General features: G+C 35.8%; 1 protein-coding gene across 4 annotated transcripts in view; it reads left to right on the forward strand.

Annotated features, from left to right (window-relative positions):
• The first annotated feature begins 2,438 nt into the window (after positions 1-2,438).
• The window catches only part of UBA3 (ubiquitin like modifier activating enzyme 3), a 32,542-nt gene continuing 9,542 nt past the window's right edge, over positions 2,439-25,438 (forward strand). Inside the window, exons 1-11 of one of the 4 annotated variants that reach the window (XM_077128747.1) lie at positions 2,439-2,498; positions 2,687-2,728; positions 4,610-4,730; positions 6,087-6,167; positions 9,799-9,881; positions 11,979-12,059; positions 19,036-19,079; positions 19,427-19,491; positions 19,775-19,930; positions 21,874-21,976; positions 22,141-22,254. In XM_077128747.1, coding sequence (XP_076984862.1) covers positions 2,479-2,498; positions 2,687-2,728; positions 4,610-4,730; positions 6,087-6,167; positions 9,799-9,881; positions 11,979-12,059; positions 19,036-19,079; positions 19,427-19,491; positions 19,775-19,930; positions 21,874-21,976; positions 22,141-22,254 — 910 coding nt within the window. In that variant the 5' untranslated portion in view covers positions 2,439-2,478. The remainder of the gene's footprint in view (positions 2,499-2,686; positions 2,729-4,609; positions 4,731-6,086; positions 6,168-9,798; positions 9,882-11,978; positions 12,060-19,035; positions 19,080-19,426; positions 19,492-19,774; positions 19,931-21,873; positions 21,977-22,140; positions 22,255-25,438) is intronic. The other 3 variants (XM_077128749.1, XM_077128748.1, XM_077128751.1) reach the window with 3 other exon arrangements.

Raw genomic sequence — 25,438 nt, forward strand, 5'->3', positions numbered from 1 at the left:
AAAGTGCTGGAGATGCGCCAAGCCTCCGTGCTCAGTTACAGGAAGTGGTTGTGAAGTGTGAAGAAATTTCAAGCAGCAGCACTCTAGGTAGGCTGAGTAATGATTTTGGTCAAGGCTGGGCTGGAGCCCCATTAAGGCCCCACACCTGTTAGAGTGATCAATGAACATTAGGAACTGTGACCAAGAACTTTGACCTTCCAATTGTGCATGACCGAAAGCTGCCAAGTATGTATTAATAACAATATGATTATTCATTGGTCATAGGCAACTGATAACCAGGAAAAAAAATTTATTGAAACTTTATTTTTAAAGCAGTTTCAGATTTATATTCAGTGAATATTTGTTCAGTGTATTTTTATTTATTTTATCTTTAAGCCTCCAGAGAGGCTTAAAGATAAAAATAAAGGAAATAAAAAAATAAAAGAAACAAAATAAAAGGCAGATAAAACTGTATATATTAAGGTTCCCTTCTACCGTCCTCTCAAAATATTAATTATGCTTCTATTTGTGTTTGGATTTTGGGAACCATCTTTTTTTCCTCCAAACATTTCTCTGCACATTTGTCATAAAATCGTTTTAAATAAAAATGAACATGTGAGGTCCTTTGAAATGCTATTAGTAGAATTTCTCTGTCACTAGTCATTCACTGGGATCAGATTCACTGTAGACACCTTCCTGGAGCTTTTATATCTGCACTGGTGTTTCTGAATATTTATCTATCTGTATATAAACCATGGTGGATGTCTAATAGTTGTGATCTGTTCTATTTGAAATGAAATAATCTGTTTTAAGGTTTTACTTGCATGTCTCTGTTTCTTGCATTACTGGCTAGGGCAGGTGGCTATTTTTAAACAGTCAGTCTCAGCCGGTGGGAATGTCTGGTGTCATCTATCAAAATACCATCACAGTGAGTCAGGGTGTTAGTCCCAAGGCACACAGATGCAGGGCCAGGTGGCCTTAGCTCCACCACAAGCCCTGCCCCATGAAATGGGTGGGTTGGAATAGGTGAACCCTTAGGCGCCAGATGGTTTTTTACCATCTGAGGGGCTGCAATATTTGTTGCACTCATCAAGTTCCCTGAACACACCACTGTTGGGCCCCCAGCTCACAGGAACCCGTTTTGAGAAGCTCTTGGTTTAATCTCAGTGGTTTCCATCTGTGGAGTTCTATCTGTCCAGACAACAAATAGAGAGAGGTCTCTGGGTTGATATTGAGTCATGTGATGAAGAGAGGCTGGCACCTCCTGCTACGAACTGTGAACTCTGTCCCCAGTCTTACTGCCTGGCTCAATGAATGCTATTGAATTGAACTTGATTGGGGGATAATATAGTACAAGCCTTGCTGAAGGTTCAATGGAGAGTAAGATAAAGAGGAGACTATATAACACAATTTAGTGACAGTAACTACATTCACTGAGTACACATCAGGTTTTATACACCCTGTTTTAGTGGATCTCAAACTTTCCGTGCTCAGAATCACCCTGAGCGCTTCGCAGTAGGCTAGGTGGAGCCCGAACATTTACATTCCTAACAAGTTTCCAAGTGATACTAATCTGGTTGATCTGGGACAATATTTTGAGAACCATTGTGGATTTCACTTAATCTCAAACACTTACAGAATGGATATTGTTATTCCCAGGGTACAGATGAAGAAACAGATGTGCTCAGGGTTAATAAGTGGGGAGTAAGTCAGTTCTTTCTGACTTCAATTTTCATTCTTGTCCCAGTCCAGGAAGGGTTTATATATACATATATAATTATATAATTATATTATATATATAACTATATATATCATTATTATTATTTTTCATTCTGCCATCCAGACACATACGTGCGTGCTTTTGATTCTGGGAGAAAATAGCTCCAAATTTTATCACCCTATAACTTTAGTTGATGAGATTGTGGGTGCTTAAATAATTCTCTTTTTTGGTGCTTTTTCTTTGTTTTTCTACAGTAAATATATATTGTCATCAGAAAAAAAATTTTCAAACTAGTTGCATTTTCACTTAATTTCTTATTTGACAGAATGAGGTGACACAGAATATCAATATTTTCACAAAGTAAATAATGCTTTCCACTTCCCGCCATAAACTGATTCAGATAAATTTTATTCTTACAGTGTGTACCTCTATGCAAATACGGTGGAACTGTCCTGAAAAGTGGGAAGTGAAAATTCTCCCTGAATTTCACGTTCACTCCCTCAGAGGGAAGCGTTGGTATTTTGGGGTGGTGTTTCCAGAAGCTTTTTCATAGAATATACCAACATTTTATATAATTATATATTAGCATATAAATTGTAGAAACATAATGTACTGTGTCTATATTTTCACGCAGCATAACTACGTTATACACTTACAAGATTTATCTAATTAGGTGTAGTTAAAGCTCTCTCCGCCCCGCCCCTCCCCGTCGGCCTCTCCCCCTTCTCCAAGCGGCCCCGCCCGCCGGTGAGGGCTCATGGGAGAAGGCGGGGAACAATATGGCGGATGGCGAGGAGCCGTAAGTACCTGGGCTCTGCAGGCGCGCCGGATCGGGTTGGGTTGTGAGAGAGCGCGGCGGTGGGCGGCCACGGCCGCCACTCGGGGTCCCCTCATGCCCCCCCGCCTCGTCTCCTCGTCCCCCATCCCCTCGCGGCGCCCAACGTATAGCGTGATGCTGACCCTTCTTTTATTCTCTCTTTCTTTTAGGGAGAAGAAAAGAAGGAGAATAGAGGAGCTGCTGGCTGAGAAGTTAGTGCTGCCGGGAGGCCGGGGCCCTCTCTGGGGGCCCCCGCCTCCCACTACCCCAGGCCTAGGGGACCAGCCGCAGCGGGCCCGGGGGTGTGGGAGGGGGGCACCTGGAGCGCAGGCCGCGCGGCCTCATCCCCTGACCCCAGTCCGGTAGCCCCGGGGGCCCTGCGGGCCGCTCTTGGTGTCTGTCTCGGGCCGGCGTCGGGGCCGCGGTGCATTGCAGCAGGTGCTGCAGGGACCCATTGAGGTGCCTGACCTAAGGGACTTGCGGAAAGACCCTGGCACCCCCTTCTTCCTTCATCCCAAATTGTCAGAGCCTTGACCTTGTGAAAAGGGAATCTGATTTAAACAGAAAATACAAGGCCGTGTTGTCTTTCCATAAAACGTTGAGACAGTACTAATTGCAAACTTTTAATGAGAACTTTATGTATCAGATATTGTACTAAGCACTGAAGTCACTTTTGCAAATTGATTGTTGACCCCCAAGCAGCTTATTTTCACCATTTATTACATATCCTATTTCTTTATCAGTGATAATTTGTGCTGGTGCGACAAATTTTCAAGTGTTTTTCAACCTGGCCAATGCACATAATTCCCCTCCCTACGTGGGAGTGGAAAAAATGATCTTGCAGTGGGTGTGGTGAGTTAGTGATTTCTGTGCCAAATTCCCAATAACTGTATTCCTTCAGAAATTATCTCAGTAAGTTGAATTTCAATTGCAAGAGGTCTGGAAGATAAGCTTAATTTCACACCCCTTCTCTCCTTTCATTTCCCTTCCACTTATGCTTAAAATGACAGGTAAAGTTGGAGTGCTTATTATATGCCAAATACTGTACTAAATCCTCTGTGGATTATTTCTTTATCCTCATTATGACTTTAAGAAGTAGCTACAAATGAGACTTTATGGGTTTTAAGTAATCTGTTCAAGGTCACACAGGGCTGTTAATTGTGGAAACAAACCCAGCTTTGACATGGTCTTTATTGCTAGGCAATAGGTATTGGTCCATGCCGCCCCACCCCCCCGCCCCGCTTTTTTTTCCCAGAAAAGGAAAGTGCAGAGATATTACTAATACATTTGAAAGTGGAAATTGTAGCATTATAGGACAGTTAAAAATTATCAAAACCAAACATGAGACTTGCACTGAGTAGAAGGTATACATATTTTGTTAGCTGAATCCTGCCTTACTCAATTGAATGTACTAAGTATTCTAGATGGTGATGCCTATCTAGGTAATTGTAACCTGAAGTTTTTTTTTTTTTTTTTTAGTGGCAACAAAATTCACCTCACGGTATTAAAAGATTGATTTTTGACATTTGGAACCTACGTTTCTTTATATATGACAGTTCCTCTCATAAAAAATGATCTATAAATCATACCTTTTGAACTTGGGAAAGAAATGAGTTGTATAAGATTTGAAGCAGCACTATTCTGACGTTTAGCAATGTTTTGATTTTGTTTTTTTCTTGTAACTCTGATAGTTCCTGAATCAAGCATATTGAAGGAACAAATTGGGGAAAGTTTGCAGGCATCTTTTGTAAACACCAAATTTGGAGAATGTTTTCACCAATCAGCAAATATCCCAAATTTGATCTTGGGTTGCTATAAGAACCCAGAAACATATAGACTGATTTATTTTATCAAATGGATGAAATAAAGGAGAAAACAATACATTCACTTCTTAACTTTAAATGAGCCATATAATAGTCAAGAAAAAATTAGAGAACAATAAGCATAACCACATTGAATATTTCCCTTTTTATTTGAGCAGGTCTGGCATGGTTAGCTTTACATTTCCTTGAATGAACTATTCATACATAATAGTTGTAGGTGTGGCTTTTTCAAACTGATCTTTGCAGCTGAATTTACTGTGTTCTGTGCAGAATGGCTGTTGATGGTGGGTGTAGGGACACTGGAGACTGGGAAGGTCGCTGGAACCATGTAAAGAAGTTCCTCGAGCGATCTGGACCCTTCACACACCCTGATTTCGAACCGAGCACTGAAGTGAGAAACATTTATTTTAAATAACTCCTCTAATAGTTTTATGTTTCAAAAATAATAAAATGCTTCCTTTAAAATTTTTCTCTTCTTATAAAAATACTAATAAAATGTTTTGTGAAATTAAGTCAGCTTGAAGTACTAAATTGAATATTAAACTGATATTCGGATGACTAATATTTGAGTCATTTTCACATTTCTCTTGTAATACAAGTTGAAAGTTATTTTTAAGAGTAAATGTTGGCCTAACCTCATTTAAAATTCTGAGTGATACTTCATTTAAAATTCCAGTTAAAATAACTGATGAGACACTCCCCTATTGTAACCCTGCTATGAGGACTTAATTTTGATAGGAAAGTAGATGTATTTGTTTAAATTTTGCATTTTAATTAGAATGAGCGTCTTTACTTAACATTGAATATAATTAATTGAATGTTAAAATTATGAGAATGCTATGTAGTAAAGGCATAGAATTTTAGGTTGATGGTATCTGTTCAATTAGATGTACATTTTTTATTATAAGGTAGAAAAAAGTATTCTTTATAGTTAACCTTTATATCCTTCTGTGCTTATAAAAAGACACTATTTTGATGTAGAAATAGTTTGTTTCTCCTAAAAATTAAAGTGTAAGCTCTTGGTTTTGGCCCAGTGTCATATTTGAATAAATTCTCTTCTTTAATCCTGGTACAGAATTGACAATATTAATTCTGCCTTTCTTTGAATAACCCATATTTTCTTGTGCTTCTGGATTTTTTTGCCTGATACTTTGTTGATCAATTCTGTAAAATGATTGTTTTGACTGTATTTCTGCAGATGCACAATTTTCCAAAGAGTTTTATTTATTTTTTTCTTCCTGTCATCTCCTGTTTTTGTATGTCTCACTGTACTCAAAGCAGGTGTTATTGTTCTTACCTTATTTTTCCTAAACCTTTAAACACCTTGTGCAGTGCTTCATACTTTATTTTTAACATTTTTAAAACTTTTCTATTTTGAGGAAATCAGTTAAATAACTGATTTTGATGCTTTTCACTCCCTTACAAAACAAAAAGATGACTTTTAATTGGGGTCAGCTTTTCTTGTTATAGAATAGAATTAACTTTTTAATTTTAATAAAAATTAAATAACAGTCAATTAAAAAAATTAAAATTGAAGTTCTGAAATCATTAGGGTTTTAGAATTTCTGAATCTACCTAGTTCATAAATTTAAAATACTTTACTTATTTAAAGACAAGGTCTGTTCTTGATCCTCAGTTGCACTTTTTCATGGAAATATCCAGAAATTATTTTGTGGTTTGTTATTTTATTGATAGTATTCATGGTTTTAATTGCCCATATTTTAATATACCTTTCCATTCTTTACAGTCTCTCCAGTTTTTGTTAGATACATGTAAAGTTCTAGTCATTGGAGCTGGCGGCTTAGGATGTGAGCTCCTGAAAAATCTGGTAATATATACATACATACATATATATATATATATGTATATATATAATATGTATTTTTTTCTCCTTTGTGATAATTAAACCTTTTTCCTTCTCTAACATTAGGAAATTTCTTTTGTGATTGTTACTCTTTTCCCTTGAGCCTTTGTTAGATTAGTCTGGCAGGTCAAATTCCAGAAAGTAATTAAAATGATATAACTTTGGAATTTATTAAGCTGTAAACTTCTCGAATATAAAGTCATAGTAGAATTTCTTATTTCTACTTTCTTTTCTGCTCTTTACCAAACAGATATTGGGTTTCCTTTTAGAAGGCCTTCATTAATTTCAGTGAAGAAATAACAGAACTAGTAATTCATATTTTATTGTGTCGTTTTAAAGAATGAGTAAGTTCTTTTGCTCATCAAAATAACCCAGGCAGGGTTTTGCCATTTTATATAGAGGGAAACATTTTGCCATTTTATATAGAAGGAAACACTGAGACAGATGTTGAATGATTTGCCCAGGTTTTTCTGGATTATATTGTACCTGTAATCTAATCCATGTCATTGGTTCTTAAGTGTTCTTTTTCACTGTATCATGCAACCATCTGCTATTTATGACATAATCAGACAGTAGTTTTTGATAATGAAACAGTAATAGACCTGTAAAATTTGGGAACATTAAACCCCTTTCTTTCTCTACTTACTCTCCCTTGCTTCCTTCTTTATGAATTTGTTTTTAATGAATATCATTTTAAGAAAGATATTGCTTAGTGAAGCTGTTTCTGTACACTGGTTGGAAATCCATTAATTTTTTACTTAATTAATTGGTTTCATTGACTTTGATAATCACAAGATAGCTTTTTAAAAGTGTTTATCACTTGATTTAACTTGAATGAGTAGGGGGAGAGTTGGCTTAGAACTGTATTTGTATGTCAGGCTTCTCTGTGGTGTGTAGAAAAAGGTAGCAGGTTACAGAGTCAGTTGGAGGGCCTAAAAAGTCAACCATGTTTAAATATAAACACAAGCCACATTAATTTTGCTATGAAACACTGATGTCACTCCTAGTGGAACTGCAAAAATTTAAGCTTTGTTGTGCATAGTGTTGTGCTTTGTTCTGTGGGGATTATAGGTTGTCATGATCTCTTCCTTCAATGAATTTAAAGTTTTGTTGGAAAGACAAGTCTCAAAAAACCCTTCTAGAGCAAAAGGGTTTATGGAGGATGGGCAGTAGTTCTTGATAGGCATTATATGTGCACAAGTGCCTTAATGCTTAACTTTTTTTTCAATTTGAGGTTATTTGCAAGTGTGATCTAAAATGATTTTAAATGTAGAATAACTGAAGATTAGATGGGAGGACTAGCCATCAAGCAACTTTAGGAGTGACTCATTTTATTTAATTGTTTGTTTATTGCATTATATAACCTCTTATACAAAAGAAGGAAACTAAGGGTTGTCAGTTTTACCACTTTTTTTCAGGCATAAGTACACAAGAGATAAACATGTTTTTCTTTAATTGATTGTAAGCCCCAAAGGTTTATTCTAAAAAACAAGAATTTGACACAAATATAATTGATTAAGCAAATATTCGAGTCTCTTTCCCTTATGCCAGGCACCATTCTAAATAAATGGTACCTGTACAATAAGAGAAATGTGTGTGCCTGTGGAGCTTACATTTTAGGGTAACAAAAAAGATAAAAAGTAAAATATCTGGTGTGTCAGATGGTAATAAATGTTACAGAGAAAGGAAGGTAGGTAGCCTGGTAGTCAGGGGAAGAGTTGCAAAAAGGTGATATTTGAGCAAAGACGTAAGCAAATGAGCCATACAGATATCTGGAGAAAGAACGGTCCAGGCAGAGGGAACAGCAGGTACAATAGCTGTGAAGTGAGAGCATGCCTGCAACAAGTCCAGTATAGCTAAAGCAGAAGTTGGTGAAGGGAATCATTTTTGGATAGGATATCCGGTGCTGGGGGCAGGAGTGGGCAAAGAACAAATACTGCAAACATTGGAGGCTACTGTAAGGACTTTAGCTTTTACTCTAAGTCAGGAAGTCATTGGAGGGATTTAAACAGATGAGTGATGTGATCTGATTTTTAACCTGGATCACTGCATCTGATGCATTGAGAATAGATTAATGAAGAGGAGGGGTGAAAGGAGCGGGATCGATTAGAAGGTTGTTATAGTCATCCAGGTAAGAGATGACAAGTGACTTGGATCGGGGTGGTAGCCTTAGAGGGGGTGAGAAATGGTCAGATTATGGATATATTTTGAGGATGGAGTCAACAGGATTTGCTGATGGATTACTTGTGAGATAGGAGAGAAAGGCGTCAAGGTTGATATAGCAAGGTTTTGTCCTGATGCTGGAATGATGGAGTTACCATAATGTGGAAACAAGGAAGACTGTTGGAAAAGAACAAATTTGGTGGTGGTGGTTGTGATGGTGGTGGTCAAGGAGGATGATCAGGTGTTGGGGTTTCGCGAATTGTTAAGTTCGAAGTGTCGGTTAGATGGTGCTTTACGTTATGAAATTGTCTGAGATCACCAAGAGCCCTTAGGGCAGAGAATTGAGATAGAGAAATAAGCATGGGGCATTCTAAGATTTGGCCAGTAAAGTTGGACAAAAACTCTTGAGTGTGGTGAACTGGAAGCCAGTTAAAAAAAAAAAGTTCAAATTCTTATCAGTGTGGGGACCAAATAAAGGAAGTGTTTTAAGAGGAGGAAGTGATCCATCCTGCCAAATACCTCAGATGGGTGAAGTCAGATAGATTGAGAATGGATCATTAGATTTAGCACCATGGATGTCATTGGTGAACTTGACAAGAGTGGAGTGGTAGTCTGAAAGCTTGTTTGGAATAAACTCGAGAGCAAGTATAGACAGTTATTTTGCAGATTTCTTGCTATAAAGTGGGGAAATTGTTGGCAAATAATTTAATTTGATCATTTAAGTAAACAGACCAAAACCAGAAAAGTGTAATTAATTATTGAGACTTATTTGGAGTCTGGATTGTTCAGTTTTTTTGCTGCTGCCTAGCTGGTAAATTTGGACAGTTGTTGTACTGTTGGGTTGCATGGGTTTATTGAAACCCAGCAGATTTTTTGCTTTTCCCTAGCTTTTTTTATCGCTTGCTCTTGATTCAATACTTTTGAGACATTCCTTTATATGTGCTGTGTATATGTGTGTGGGTGTGCATTTATAATATATATCTTATAATAGTTACCATTTCTGAACTCTGGAGTGCTTAATGTTACAAAAACTAAAGGTGAAGTGTGTAGGAATTTCTTTTTAATAGTATTCTGAAAAAACAATAGCAAGTACAATTAACTAGTAAGACTAGTCAATTAAAGTAACCATCATTAGTAGCAAAGCAAGAACATTACGAGTGTGTTTATGGAATTATAAAACAGCTTTAATCGGTAGAAATTTTTAGTTTACTCTCTTGGGTACAGATTATTTAAAATGGAATAATTATACATTTTTAACCTTTACAGGGATCCTGAATTTTATATACCTTGCAAGACTATTTTTAATCATTGAATAAGATTATGCAGAGTTTATTACAGAGAATTCATAGACTGAGTACTACATTGAAAACAAATCTTAAACATTCAAATGTGAGGAAACTTCTGCTTAATTGAATTGTTTTTATTCCCACAGGCATTGTCTGGTTTTAGACAGATTCATGTTATAGACATGGACACTATAGATGTTTCCAATCTAAATAGGCAGTTTTTATTTAGGTAAGTTTTAATATCTTAGTTTACTTTAATTCTGTTAATCATTTGAACTTGAGTACGTTATAGTTTAATAATTTTTTAAATTACTGAGAGAATAATACTAATTTTATAAAACAACAACAACAGTCGCAGCCACTCTCATTTTAAGTTAAATTTTGCAAATTTGGGGCATTTTGGTAAAAGTAGTTTTGTAGCCAAAATATTTTTGCTTTGTAAAAAATATCTATCTCAAAAGTGCTCAGATAGTCCTGGGTACACAATAGAAAATTGGGCTAGCAGAAAATATAACATTAAATTTTTAGATAGGCATAAAACCTCTATTTTATCTTTGTGGAGGGTCTTAAAGATTAAAGAGACTGACAGATATGTTCAGCTAAGTCAAGTTAATAACAGGCTGCAATTGAAGTTGAGATTTTATTTGACTTTTAAGTTTTTGTTTTTTTAATCCTTGAAAAAATTTCCTTTCTCTATGAAAGTTTTTGGGTCTTCTACAGTCTGACAGATTTTTAGCACAGATACCACTGAAGTAACTGGTTATTGATGACAGCCATGCCATGTAATTGAGCTGCGTTTGTACTTAAAACAATGATTGAAGATCATAATCCTAGGTAACGTTTATTGAGTGCTTATGAGCTAGGCACTTTCTTAGCTCTTTATATTATTTCACTTAATTTTCAGAGCAACCCTGAGAATAGGTACTTGTTTACAAGGCTATATTGTTTGGTCAAGGTGTACAACAAGGATGAGATGTGTAAAAGACCTTTCTATTCAAGTCCTAGTCTAGTGAAACAACATTTGATCCCTTAATCCTGGAATGGTAAATTAGCAAACAAATCTCCACAGAATTGTCCGGGAGTTCTTTTGTTTGGATCTACTGTAAGAGTACATAAAATCCAGAACTTAAAACAATCTTGGACACTCTGTCTCTTTTACATACCTAAAGAGTTCCTTGTACCCAAAGAAGTTGAATGCATTAATGAAATCAAGTTCCTTGATTTACAGCAGGGCCTTTTCTATTATAAGTTAGGGTAACAGTGAGAATAAAACTCTAACCAGAATTGCTGAATAAAAAAAGAGTAGTTTATTATAGAGAATAAGAATTCACCTAGTAAAGTCTTTTTCTTTGGAATTCCAGTTTTAAATAAAATAAAATATTTAATAAGCTACATTTAATTTGTAATTCTCATTTATTTTTAAAGTGTTTATGCTGTGCTAGATATGGAGGAGTACAAAGAGAATATGGTCACTTTCTTACAAGTATTCCTAGTGTAATAGGCATGTTTATAACAAAAATATGTTGTGAAAAAGAAGTAATTAAACACTATGGATATGTAAGGAAGTGATCTATTTCTGTGAGGAAAATTAGGAAAATATTAGGAAAAAAAATACTACTTGTACTGAGATTGTAGGATGGAATTCATGTTCTTTCCTCTCTGTGGTTATTATCTAGGAGCAGCCTTTAAAGGCCTTACCTGTTTACCTTTTGAAAGTATTGATAGCATTTGCAATTTTAGATAATGCTCTTGGAACTATTCCTTCTTGAAAAAACATGGCTAGGGCTTCTTAAGGGACCTGGAATTTGCTACTTAATCAGCACACCTTCAGAAAAGGGGATAGTGAAGGTTCTGACATGCCTAGAATGAATCTCAGTGTGTATTTTATCCAAGACCTGTATTTTATCCAAGACCTGTTTAGTGAGGAGGCTTCCAAGCAAGGCTGTGGGTCTGTAAAAAGATCCTAAAAGGTCTTTACTATGAATTGGAATAATTTTTTACGATGGGAAATACCACAGTGGGAACTGACCAGGATACATGGCATTATTTTGTTTTGCCTGAAAAATAAAAGCACTGTTAATATTTTTACTTAAGTATTTAGTTAGACTTGTGTTGATCTGAAACATCAGCAAGGGTTGTTTAGGGTTGAATGAATAATTATTCAGCAAAAATTATTACCAAAATAAAATTACTCAGATAAAAATATTTTTTCTAAACATCCTATAAATAAACTCACCATGAATTTATTTTTATGTTTTAAAATAAATTATGTAGCTCATTTAGATCTATATCATGAATGATAATTTAAATATAATTTTTCCTATAGGCCTAAAGATGTTGGAAGACCTAAAGCTGAAGTCGCTGCTGAATTTCTAAATGACAGAATTCCTAATTGCAATGTAGTTCCGTATCCTTTGACAAATTACTTAACTTTTGAAGGCTTTTCTTTTTTATAAAAAAGAGATTGAACATAGAGAATATAGAGAAACAAAAAGGAAAAAAATAGCAGCTGTAAGCTTACTACTTGTTACTAAATTGCTGACATTTTGTTTTATATCCTTCTAATCTTTTCATTATGGTTATATAGATATTTTTCGTGTCCTGAATTTTAAATTAAGAGTAGATAGCCTGTGTTATCATCTCCTTTGGCTTTATCTGTATTGCCCTTAATTTCAATATCAATTTCATATCTCCCCTACTAGATCGTAAGTTCCTAGACTGGACCCAGTTAATCTTTGTATTAAAGATGTATTAAATGTTCTCTTAGGCTAACAAGTAAGAGTAGACAGTCAATGTATTATTAGCCAAATGAACTGTACATCTGACATAAATTTATTTTTATGAAAAAATATGTTTTTAAAAAGGAGTATTCATGTTCTGTTGATCCCCATATAATTAGATCCGGGAAGCTTTTGGTTTTTATGGAAATTCAAGGGATGATACTTTTAGATAAAAAATCACACAGGAAACAAGATCAGCATACAAAAATCAATTGTATATGGCTGTGCAATGGTGGCTCAGTGGCAGAATTCTTGCCTGCCATGCCGCAGACTTGGGATCGAATCCTAGTGCCTGCCCCTGCAAAAAAAAGAAAATCAGTTGTATAATACAGTGCCATGTACAACTGCTCAAAAACAAACCAAAAATACTTAAGTGGAAATTGGATAAAACATATAGGACTTGTGTGCCTAAAACTGTAAAATACTGATGAAAGAAATTAAAGAAGAATTCTCTAAATGGAGAAATACTGTGTTCAAAGATTGGAAGATTCAGCATAGTAAAGATGTCTCATCTCCCTAAATTGATTTACAGTTATAACACAAGGCCTATCAAAATCCCAGCAAGATTTTTCTCTTGATATAGACAAGATTATTCTAAAATTTGTATGGAAAGGCAAAGGAATACCTAAAACGACTTCTGAAAAATAAAAATAAAGTGGGAATAATCATTCCACCCAATTTGAAGACTTATAGCTACACTAATCAAGACTGTGTATGGTTGACACAGTGATAAACAAAGATCAATAGAACAGAATAGAGAATACAGAAATAGCCCTACACAAATACGCCAATTGTTCTGACAAAGGTGGAAAAACAATTCAGTGGAAACAAGATAGCCTCTTCGGTGAATGTCGCTTGAGCAATTGATATCAATAGGCAGAAGAATGAACCTAGACCTAAAACTCACACCTACAAAAGTTAACTTAAAATAGGCATAGATTTTTTTTTTTTTTTTGCGTGGGCAGGCACCAGGAATCAAATCCGCCCGTGTCTCTGGCATTGCAGGCGAGAACTTTGCCTGTTGAGTTCTGGCCCTCCCAGAGCATGAATTTAAATATAAAATGTAAAACTATAAATACGGCTTTTAGAGGATAACTTAGGGCAAAATCTTGGGTCCAGGTATTTGGTAAAGAGTTCTTAGATCACCTCAGAAGCACAGTCAGTAAAAAAAAAAAAAAAAAAATCAGTAAATTGGGCTTCATTAAAATTAAAAACTTCTGCTCTCTGAAAGGCCTTTTTTAAAGACAAGCTGGAGACTTGGAGGAAATTAGTTGTAAACCAGATATCTGACAAAGGTCTTATAGCTAGAATATATAAAGAACTTTCACAACTCAACATTAAAAAACAAAACTCCAATAAGAAAATGGGCAAGAGGCATGAAGAAACATTTCACTAAAGAGAATGGTGAAAAAGCACATGAAGGGTATTCAGCATCACTAGTAATTGGGGAAATGCAGTTAAGACCATGATGAGATACCATTGCACATCTATTAGAATAGCTAAAATAAAAAATAATGACTATCAGATGTGTGAGGATACAGAAAAACTGAATTACTCATACTTTGCTGTTTGGAATGTGAAATGATATAGCCACTCTGAGAAATAGTTTGGCTGTTTCTTAAAAGAACAACAGCAACAATGTACATTTAAACCATATGATCAGCATTTATTTATTTATTTTTTTGGCATCCGAACAGGGATGCCATGTTTGAGCATTTGTCTTAGAGAAAGGAAGACTTATTTCAACATAAAAACTTGTACACAAATGTTTTAGCAGCTTTATTTATAATAGTCCAGATCAGGATACAACCAAAATGTTCCTCAGTAGGTGAACTGTTAAATAGTGTATCTATACAATGGAATACTATTCAGCATTGAAAAGAAATGAACTAATGAAACATGCAACAACATGCAACATGGATCTCAAGGGCATTATGCTGAATGAAAAATGCCAATCTCTATAGGTCACATATACAATTCCATTTATATAACATTCTTGAAATGACAGAATTGTAGATATGGAGAATAGATTAGTGATTGGGGTGGGGTGGGCAGAAGGGAGGAGTGTGACTATAAAAGGAGACCTTTCCGGTAGTTGAATTGTACATCCTTTTTTTTCCCTAATTTTTTTTTTTTTTTATATGGGCAGGCACCAGGAATCAAACCCAGGTCTCCAGCATGGCAGGCAGGATCTCTGCCTGCTGAGCAACCATGGCCCACCCTCCCTAAAATTTTTAAACACACCATACAATCTAAAATGTACAATCAGTGACTTTCAGTGTAATCACAGAGCTGTGCCTTCACCACAATTGATTTTAGAACATTTCTATAGCTCCTTAAAGAAAAACCCCATGTCTTTTATACTCCCTATTATTGACACTTAGGTTTGGTGTGATACCTTTGTTACAGCTGATGAAAGAACATTAAGATATTACTTTTAACTATTATCCATGGTTTGTATTAGGTGCATTTTTTTCCCCATATACCACCCTATTATTAACACCTTGTTCTATACTTTGATTGCAGTGGTAGTTACACAGAATGTTTATATGTTTCTAAATGATACACAACTATACACACACATTGCACCACTCATTCATGACTTTGTTATTGTACTGTAATTATGTAAGATGTACAGTTGGGGAGAACCAGGTGAAAGGTATAGAAGTCTTCCCTATCTTTGCAACTTTGTATCCTTGGTTTTGTTCCTAGTTCCTCTATTGCCAGTTCTCCAGTGCTTGGTCTGGCTTTTTTTTTTTTTTTTTAATTATTTATTTATTAAACATAACAACATACAAACACAAACATTCTTACCATATGATCATTCCATTCTTGATATATAATCAGTAGCTCACAATATCATCACATAGTTGTATATTCATCATCATCATCATTTCTTAGAACACTTGCATCAGTTCAGAAAAAGAAATAAAAAGAAAACAAAAAATTTCAGACATACCATACCCCTTACCTCTTCCTTTCATTGATCACTAGCATTTCAGTCTACTAAATTTAACATTTGTTCCCCCTATTATTTATTTATTTTTAATCCATATGTTTTTCTTGTTTGTCTATAAGGTAGATAAAAGGAGCATCAGACACAAGGTTTTCACAATCACACAGTCACACTGTGAAAGCTATATCATTATATAGTCATCTTCAAGAAACATGGCTACTGGAACACAGCTCTACATTTTCAGGCAGTTCCCTCCAGCCTCTCTATTACATCTTGACTAACGAGAATAACCTCCAGGATAACCGCTTGACTCTGTTTGGAATCCCCCAGCCATTGACACTTTATTTTGTCTCATTTCACTCTTCTCCCTTTTGGTTGAGAAGGTTTTCTCAATCCCTTCATGCTGAGTTCCAGCTCATTCTAGGATTTATGTCCCACATTGCCGGGAAGGTCCACACTCCTGGGAATCAGGTCCTACGTAGAGAGGGGGAGGGCAGTGAATTTGCTTGTGTTGACTGAGAGAGAGAGGCCACATCTGAGCAACAAAAGGAAGTTCTCTGGGGATGTCTCTTAGGCCTAAATTTAAGTAGGCTTAGCCTACCCTTTGCAGGGTTAGGTTTCATATGAACAAACGCCAAGATTAAGGGCTCAGCCTATTTATTGCTTTGGTTGTCCCCACTGCTTGTGAGAATATCAAGAATTCTCCACTTGGGGAAGTTGAATTTTCGCCCTTTCTCGTCTGGCTTTCTTTTGACCTGCTTTTTGAGCTGCAGATTATGGCTCCTGCTTGCCTAGCATTCAAAAGGAATAGGGGTCTGAATGGATGCAGGCTAGAATTTAATTTATTTTTTATAACTGTATAGATAAATCTAGGACAAGCATATTATACACCATCTGCATTTTGCTTTTTTTTTGAAGATCTAATGTTTGTTTACTTAGTTTTAGAAAGGCAATATAATTTATGTTTATTAAATCTATAATTTCTTCATTAGAACAAAGTAAAATATATTTTTGCAAATATGCAGAATGTGTTTTTTTTTCTGTTGTTTTTTTATTTCTTTTTCTGAATTGATGCAAATGTTCTAAGAAATGATCATGATGAATATACAAATACGTGATGAAAAAAATAACTATACAATCACAAACTCATAGTCATTATCAGCCGTGTGTCCTTAAGCCAGAACCCCCATTTTGGGAGAGACCCCAGTTCCAAAATTGAAAACCTGAGGATTCTTTTGACCTCAGTCACATCCTTTTACTTTTTCCTGTCCCGAAGGCCATGTATCCATGGCCTATGGATACAACCTGAGGCCATCTACTCAAGAATAGCAGCCCTATTGATTGCATAGGAGGTGAAAGGGGCATTTACTTATAGTATTGCCATGCATTCAAAATATCTTTAAGAGGGATACTCACTCTTCCTACTATAAAACCAGCTTGCATAAGGTTAATATGACTTGACAAAAAAATACAAAACACATTAATTGTTGGAGTTGTGCTTCAAGTTCCTGTGTCTGGCCAAAAAGCCAGAGCTCTGAACAGTTTTCACTAAGTCTTATCCTCTTAGGGCTCAAAATACCCCGAGAAATAGGAACCTCAGAGGAATAAGGCAAGAAAAGGAATAAATAAAATGACCCGGTGGGTGTAGAGAGGAGTGGGTTTGAGTCTGTCATGACATCACTTCCAATAATCATTGGATGATATTTGGTTGGAACTGAATCAGGTAGTCCAGTGGATGACTATTTACCAAACCTAGTGGTGCATCATTTCCCACTGATGAGCCCTGGCCCCATCGTTCCCTTGGTCTGGGGTGTAGATGTCCATAATATTGAAAGTTTTGAGTTTGGGCATTTTGTGGCGAATAGAGAGGATGTGAGTAGTAGAAGGGAAGTCTTCACCAGTGGAAAAACGATTTAGTTCCAAATGCTGCAGTGAATCCATTCTTTCTAGTTGAGAAAGTCCTTTGTTTGTTAGCCCATTTATACTGATAACGAGCTTTTGTAGCTTCTGAAGATGCTGGCCCACTGCTTGTAGGAGCCCATCTGCGGAGAAGGAGCAGTTCACCAGCTTTAGGCTGCAAAGGCCTTGAAGTTCAGGGAGGGCCATCATGAGCCCCTCATCAGACACTAGAGGAAGGTCCACGAGCTCTAGGGAACAAAGTGCCTTCAGCCTGGATAAGGCCTTTAGCTGCCTGTCATCAAATGCAGGAACACAATCCAAGACAAGATGCTGCAAGAATGGTAGTGGGGAGAAGTTGCTTTCCTTAAGAAGCCAGGACCTGGAAATTTCACAGTTGTGCAGTTCCAGACTCCTCAGGGACTGGGGAAGTTTAGTGATCTGAAGTTTCCTCAGGTATGCAATATGTACCTCCAGTTTTGTCAGGCGGGGACACCTCCTGGCAACTTCCTTAATCAAAACTGGAATGTATTTCCCACCATTCATGCCAGAGATCAGGTATCCTCCCAAACGCAGTGATTGGAGCCCCGATCCCACATATCTCTGGAAGAGACGCCTTGCAACAGGGGCTTTTATCATCATCGATGTCAGGTTCACATGTCTCCATAGCGACAAGTCCTCCACAAGCATCTTCCAAAGCTTACAAACTGGAAATTTGAATCCTCTCTGGAAGGCACAAAAAGGAGAATATCCTCAGCATCACATAGGCAGGCAGCACCAAGATGGTTAACCAAGCTCTGCTCTGCATCCATGTCCTATGATGCAGAATTTGGACTCTTTGCCTTCTAGATGTGTTGAGAGGTCTGAGGAACTGGAGAGTTGCTTGGGTAGCTTGGGAGTGGAGGTGATAGCTGGTCTGGACAGTTTCCTTCTCTGAGGCACTTTCGATCAGCTCAGAACCCCAGAATTGTAGGAGACAGTGAGGTCCACCAGATTCTGAGGCAGTCTCCAGAAGAAAGCAGCACTTCTTTTCCCCTGAAGTCCTACAGCTGCTTCTCAGGGCAAATGCCCAGAATGTGTTTTTATAAATGTGCAGTTAAAATGGTAAGTGCTATGATTGACCTAAACCCGCAGCTAATTTTTGGATGAGGTTTTCTTTGCAGCCTCTCATCACAGGAAAACTGTGTTAAATAAGAGAGGAAGATTTCATACATCCTCCCCCCAAGCTCCCCCCCCCCAAAAAAAACACTCCCCCACAACAATAAATCATTAGCAATTGTAAAAACTACTGAAGTAATCCATATTTGAAAAACATTAGCTTTACAGTAACTCTTGAAATCCCTTAGCTAATTAGGGATTATAATGTATTTGTTTCCATCACTAAATATGTTCATCATATCTTTGCTTGAAGCCAGTAGTTGAGGACACATAATTTGCCTTCATGGGCATTATGGTTTTATATGAAAAATAGCTAAAGCAAAGTAGAAAGTGTGCCTCTTAACAGAGACAAAATATAGTGATGTGAGGATTCAGGGGTGAAAGAAACTACTTGCAGTGGTTGGGGGAGGGGAGAAGGTTAGAAAAAAGGTTTTGTCAAGAAGTAGGATTAGCTTCATTTTGTCAGACTCCTTGAATTCCACTCCTTTGAACATTGATAATATTTCTTATTTTAAATATACATTCATAGTTTTTCCTTATGGCATTGTTAAACTCAGTTTTAGAAATTAAAAACTTCCTTTACTTATATTCAGACATTTCAACAAGATTCAGGATTTTAATGACACTTTCTATCGACGTAAGTTGTCTACTTGAAATTCTCACTAATTTCTTACTAACTTTTAGTTATAGGTTTCCATCAAATATTGCTAGTTATTTGAAGACTGTTTCTTTGTTGTTTTCATTTCTCTCTAAGTGTTGACTTTCTAGTACAATTGTTGACTGAGTGAAGAGAATAACACTGTTTTCTTAATTGACACTATTAGACACATCTTTCTATGTTGATTTGAGTAAGGATTATTTAAGGATTAGTAGCCATATGTGTGTGCTTGAAATAAAAAAATACAGTTTTTGTTTGCCTGACAGTGAATTATTTTATGTAACTGCATTTTTTTAAAAACTAAACTGTGTTTTTTTTTCTCATAGAATTTCATATTATTGTATGTGGACTGGACTCTATCATTGCCAGAAGATGGATAAATGGCATGCTGGTAAAGACTTTAGTGTTGATATGGTTCTCTGAGTTCTTGTTGCTGCCCTTAGAACTGCATGTCATATTTTTGAAAAGTCAGATCTTATTTAATTTTGGATTAAGTAGATGTAGTTCACTGTTTATTGCTAGTCATTGGTTTTTAGGTGAGAACATAACTTGTTAATATCATAACCTCTTGATTTTTGTTACATTGATATTCAATAGCAAAATTGAGTAGTAGGGCATGCTTCTTTGAATTCTTATTTCTGTCTGCCTTTAAACCCTTCAAATAATTTTCGTAGATATCTCTTCTAAATTATGAAGATGGTGTGTTAGATCCAAGCTCCATTGTCCCTTTGATAGATGGGGGAACAGAAGGTTTTAAGGGAAATGCCAGGGTGATTTTGCCTGGAATGACTGCTTGTATTGAATGTACACTGGAACTTTATCCACCACAGGTAAGCAGAAAAGTACCTGGATTTGTTTTATAGCATTCTGGAATAGAAATTATGGTTGGATTACTAAATTTAGTAAATATTAGGATTGTTAATTAGGTGTAACCATATTTTAAAAATTATGGCAAGAAGAAAGATGATAAAATATGAAATTCTGCCCTATTTGAGGAAAATATTAAATAAATAGTATAGTTCTGATATTATGCTGTTTTTATAATTTATATTAATTTCTTATTTGGGGAATAAAGATCAAGGGGAATTGTAAAGCCATACATTAGGATTGAGCTATAATCTACTTTTATCCATATGTTGGGATAGAGCTATAATTTACTTTCTTTGATTTTCTCTTATACTTGTTTCAGGGAAATAAAGGTATGAGGAAGATCTTTCCACCAAAGATGGGGCTCTAAAGACCCACTTAAATGACAGTTGGAGTTTTGAGTTAAAAATATAAACAATCTTAAGAGTATTTATTTAGAATTGATTTAGCTCTGTGAACTTGTTTTGGTTTATTTTATGCCTTCAGATTTAAATATCAGGTAAACAACAGGGTGCTCACATAGGAGATTCTATTCAGCAGTTTTCTTCTTATGGTCTAACAAAGCTTAAATTTATATACCTTGTAGAGCAAACCTATCTTTATAGGCAGATTACCTTAAGTGAAGTGACTCAGATGCCCCCTCTTAGTTTTAGAAATGTTATGAATGATAAAAATGTTTTGTTTATATAAATGGAAGGCTAAGTTAAATTATAAATAATAGTTAAAAGTAGATCACACCCAGAAGTTCAATTTAAAAATAGTCATCATTGGAAGAACAAAGGAGTGTCAATATTACAGGGTGTTGAAAACAGATGGTAATTCATATTTTAAAACTTTAACTTACGTGGGAGACTAAAGCAAAAAATGTTTATTTGGTACAAAATTTATATTTGGACTAGTGCATCTCCTAACGTAACTTATATGGACAGTTTAATTGAACACCATAAGTACATGGAACCTTGAGTAGGGCATGAGATTTAGCAGTTTCTCCAGAGTGGTGCTTTGATAAATCCCAGAGTGATTTGAACAGTGAATAAAAAAGTATTTGCAAAGTCCCCTTGGGGGAATGGTGAGAAAGAGGGAAAATTCAGCTTCCCCATATGGAGAAGGACTGATATTCTCGCAAGCAGTGGGGACAACCAAATCAATAGGCCAAGCCCTCAATCTTATGTGAAACATATCCCCACAAAGGATAGGCTAAGTCTACTTAAAATTAGTCCTAAGAACCACCCCCAGAAAACTTTTGTTCAGTTGTGGCCTATTTCTTAACCAACACAGCAAGCAAACCCATTACCCTCCCCCTCTCTACGTGGGACATGACTCCCAGCGGTGTAAATCTCTCTGGCAACGTGGTACAGAAATCCTAGAATGAGCTGGGACTCAGCATTGAGGGATTGAGAAAACCTTCTTGACCAAAAGGGGGAAGAGAGAAGTGAGGCAAAGTAAAGAGTCAGTGGCTGAGAGATTTCAAATAAGAGTTGAGAGTTTATCCTGGAGGTTATTCTTACGTATTATATAGATAACCAGTTTAAGGTATATTAGAGAGGCTAGAGGGAAGTGCCTGAAACTGTAGAGCTGTGTTCCAGTAGCCATGTTTCTTTAAGAAGATTAAATAATGATATAGCTTTTGCAAGGGACTGTGACTGTGCAAACCTTGTTCTGATGCTCCTTTTATCTGTGGTATGGACAGATGAGTAAAAAATATGGATTAAAAATAAATAAATAATAAGGGAAACAAATGTTAAAATAAATTGGGTAGAGGGAAATACTAGTGGTCAATGAGAGTGAAGGGTAATGGGTATCATATGTATGAATTTGTGTTGTATGTTGATTGATTTTATTAATAAAAATTAAAAAAAAATAGTTGTAATTAAATTCCACTAAAAAAGGTAAATTGTAATTTCAGGTTAATTTTCCCATGTGCACCATTGCCTCTATGCCCAGGCTACCAGAACACTGTATTGAGTATGTAAGAATATTGCAGTGGCCTAAGGAGCAACCTTTTGGAGGTAATAACATAATTTAATAATCTAGAATTGCATAAATTATGTATTCATCTACATTATTCATTTGGATAATTACATTAAAAACAAATTCCTTTATGATTACATAATTCTGAATTCTGTTTCCCTCTCCCTCCCCCTTTTTTTTTTAAAAAAAAACAAACAAACAGAAGGGGTTCCATTAGATGGAGATGATCCTGCCCACATTCAGTGGATTTTCCAAAAGTCCTTAGAGAGAGCGTCGCAATATAATATTAGAGGTGTTACATATAGACTCACTCAAGGTAAGTTAGCCAGTTGTCATCTTGAAATTATCCTTTTTTTAGAGGCTGATAATTCTTTGAGGGCAGTAATGGATGTGATTTGAGACAGTGCCATGCCTTTGAGGTAAAATTTAGGCACCTTGGAAATAATAGTTTTCTGGTGCCCCAGAGTAGGAAGAAATTGAGCTCAGTAGAATCCATACTACTGCTTAGCTAAGAGGAATTTAATATAAGCGTTGAGTCTTATTTACTCAGGTTCAGAAAAGCCCTCAGTCATCCATGTTGGACTGTCCATTTGATTTTTCACTGAAGAGAAATTCACCTCTTGAGGGAGTCTTTCATATTTAGACAAGGCTATTAGATACTTACTCAATAGTTTAAACAGACATATTTGTCTTAGTTTGGTCTGCATATTGTCCCAGGGTGCTATATAATATCTAATTTCCTTTTAAATAATAGCTTTTAACATATTGAGGACAGTGATCTTGTTTCCTCCAAATCTTTATCCCATCCCTAAACCTTTAATCCTTTGTCATGTTACACGATTTCAAATCTCTACCATGTTGCTTTTCTGTAACCATATTCCAGTTATCCATATATCTTCTGTCTAAGCTAAAATGCAGCATTCCAGGACTGCTCTTGTATTTAGATTATGATTTCTGATAATGGATGCAGTCTTAAAGGAGGGAAGAGTTTTTTTGCTTCCTGTTTTATATTGCTATACTTTTGATTATTGTCCACCAAAATCTGGAAGTTTTCTTCACATATCCATTTGTTAAGTCACACTGCTCTATTATATGTCTGGCAGATTTTTTTTTTTAATTTATTCTCCCTCATGTAAAAATGCTTTTTTATTTGTACATTTAATCACCATCATTGTCCACTCTAGGCATTCCTAAATTATACTGTCTCAGTATTTATCCTCTACCTTTCCTTCCGGTTTCATAAGATGCCTGCAGCCCTTCTCCCTCTATCATACATTCAGTTTCATTCAGTGTACTTATATTATTATGCTACAATCAGGTAGTATTGTACTATCCATTTCTGAATTTTTACAGTCAGTCCTGCTACACAGTCTGTTCCTTCAGCACCCGTTGGCAGGATTTTTTTGTTTTGTTTTATACTCAAGTATAGGTCCCTGCACATTTATTCTTGAAATTGAACTTGCTCTTCTCTCTCTCTCTCTCTCTCTCTCTCCCTCCCTCCCTCCCCCACCCCCATGTATATATCCTTTTATGCATGCCATTTTATCTTTTCTTTCTACCTCTTTTTACTTAACAATTTCATAATATTTCCTTTATCTTTTTTCCAAATAAGTTTGATTAAGTTTTTTAAGTACTGAACTGTGTGAGAGACATCTGAATCATATCTCTATACAGGCCCTTTTATGATTATCTCTTTCTATTAATCAGACCTTTTTGAATACTTCACATTTCTTTGTCTTATTTACTAGGATGTCTTGAAAGACCTTTTCAGATACTGTACTGAAGCCTAAGTATTTTGTATTCCACATTCTCCTGAGTTGCCAAGCTAGTGGTAATAACTAAATGAGACTAGTCCATCATAACTTGTCTCAGTGAACAGTCATAATGTTCAATCATAGTTATCACTGCTTCCTGTTCCAGGTAGTGTAATTCATATTTTTTAGAATTTTGCTCAAGATCATCACCAAGTTCATTAGGAGGAGCTTTCTTTTTTTCAAAATTTCTGTTATTTCTCTTCTGTGATTCTTTCCTCATATTTACTAATGTTTTAGTAATGTCATGTGAAAATTCTGTTGGTACACACTCCCCAAACTGACCTGCTTTGTGTTCTTTGAACACACCAGGCTTATTACTTTAACACTTTAATACTCACTAGTCCCTATGCCTGGGATGCTCTTTTCTTGGATCGCCTTAAGGCTGACTCCTTATCCTCAAGTATCAACTTAACTGGTTCTCTTGATCATCCTACAGTGACTTTACAGCCATTCACTGTTTTACTTGTTTTGTTTTTCCCTGTTTATCATTACTCAGTGCTAATGGCTCCCTCATTTTTCTATGCAAAAAATACTTCACATCTACCCTTTTATACATACCTGTCCTAGGGATTTCCCTCTTGCTATTTGCTCTATAGAAATGCTCTTCCCCCAGGGCATTGCATGGCCAATTCTTTATCTTGGTTTAGGCTTCAACTCCCTAAGGAGGCCTTCTCTGATCATCCTATCTAATGTACTGTCTCCACCATCATCACTTTAATACACACCTTGTTTTATTTTCTTTATAGAACTCTCCAATATTTAAAATTTTCCTATATATTTACTTACATACTATCTTCCCTATCATGAGGAAAGCTCTTGAGAGCAGATACCTCATTGCTACTATGCACAATACCTAGAACAATGTCAGGCATGTAGTAGACATCTGGTAATTGTTTAAATTAAATGAATTCAATTTGTCCTGATCAGAAATTATAAACTTATTTCAATTCTGTTTTTTGGATGATGGAGTGTCTTGACTAGGAGTACAGAAGCAAAATTGATAGTAAAATGGCCAAATCAGTAATTCTGTCCCTTTCTTGCTCACATTATAACAAAGTCCCCCTTTCTTGTTCACCCCAGCTTTGGTGATGGTGGTGGGGGCTTTTATTGGGCAATGTCTCTTAAACTCATTGCTAATATGTGATTATTCATCTGAAAAAAGTAGGTTTGAAACAGAGCTATGTTCAATATTTTCTGTGGTCAGATTATAAAGCAAAAAGAAAGGTAATAAGAGGCAGATTTTTTGTCTTATAAATTTTTGTTAATCAAATAGCTGAAACTATTAATTGAGTATTAATTATGTAATTTATTTTTCATATTTTACTCAAACCTTACTGAGTATAGTATAGTATATTATATACTGAATATAGTATAGTATATTATGTCAGTTAAGAGTATACATTTTGGGGCAGATCTCCTAAACTGTGGAAAAGTTATTTAATTTCTCTCAGACTCATTTTCCTTATCTTTAAATTCAGGATATTAAGACTAACACAAGAATATTGTGAAACATATCTTATTTAATTTTTGTACTTTGCCTGGAACAACAAATACTCTAATTGTTTGCTGTTATTATTGTAGTGTTATTTTACCTTTACATAGAACTCAGTGAGAGAGTTTACTTTTCTCTGCTATTGTAACTTTTTATAGATTCTAAATATGCCACAAAGTGATGACTGTTAAAGA

Source organism: Tamandua tetradactyla, chromosome 15 (assembly GCF_023851605.1).
Source record: "Tamandua tetradactyla isolate mTamTet1 chromosome 15, mTamTet1.pri, whole genome shotgun sequence".
In the NCBI taxonomy this organism is placed as follows: Eukaryota; Metazoa; Chordata; class Mammalia; order Pilosa; family Myrmecophagidae; genus Tamandua; species Tamandua tetradactyla.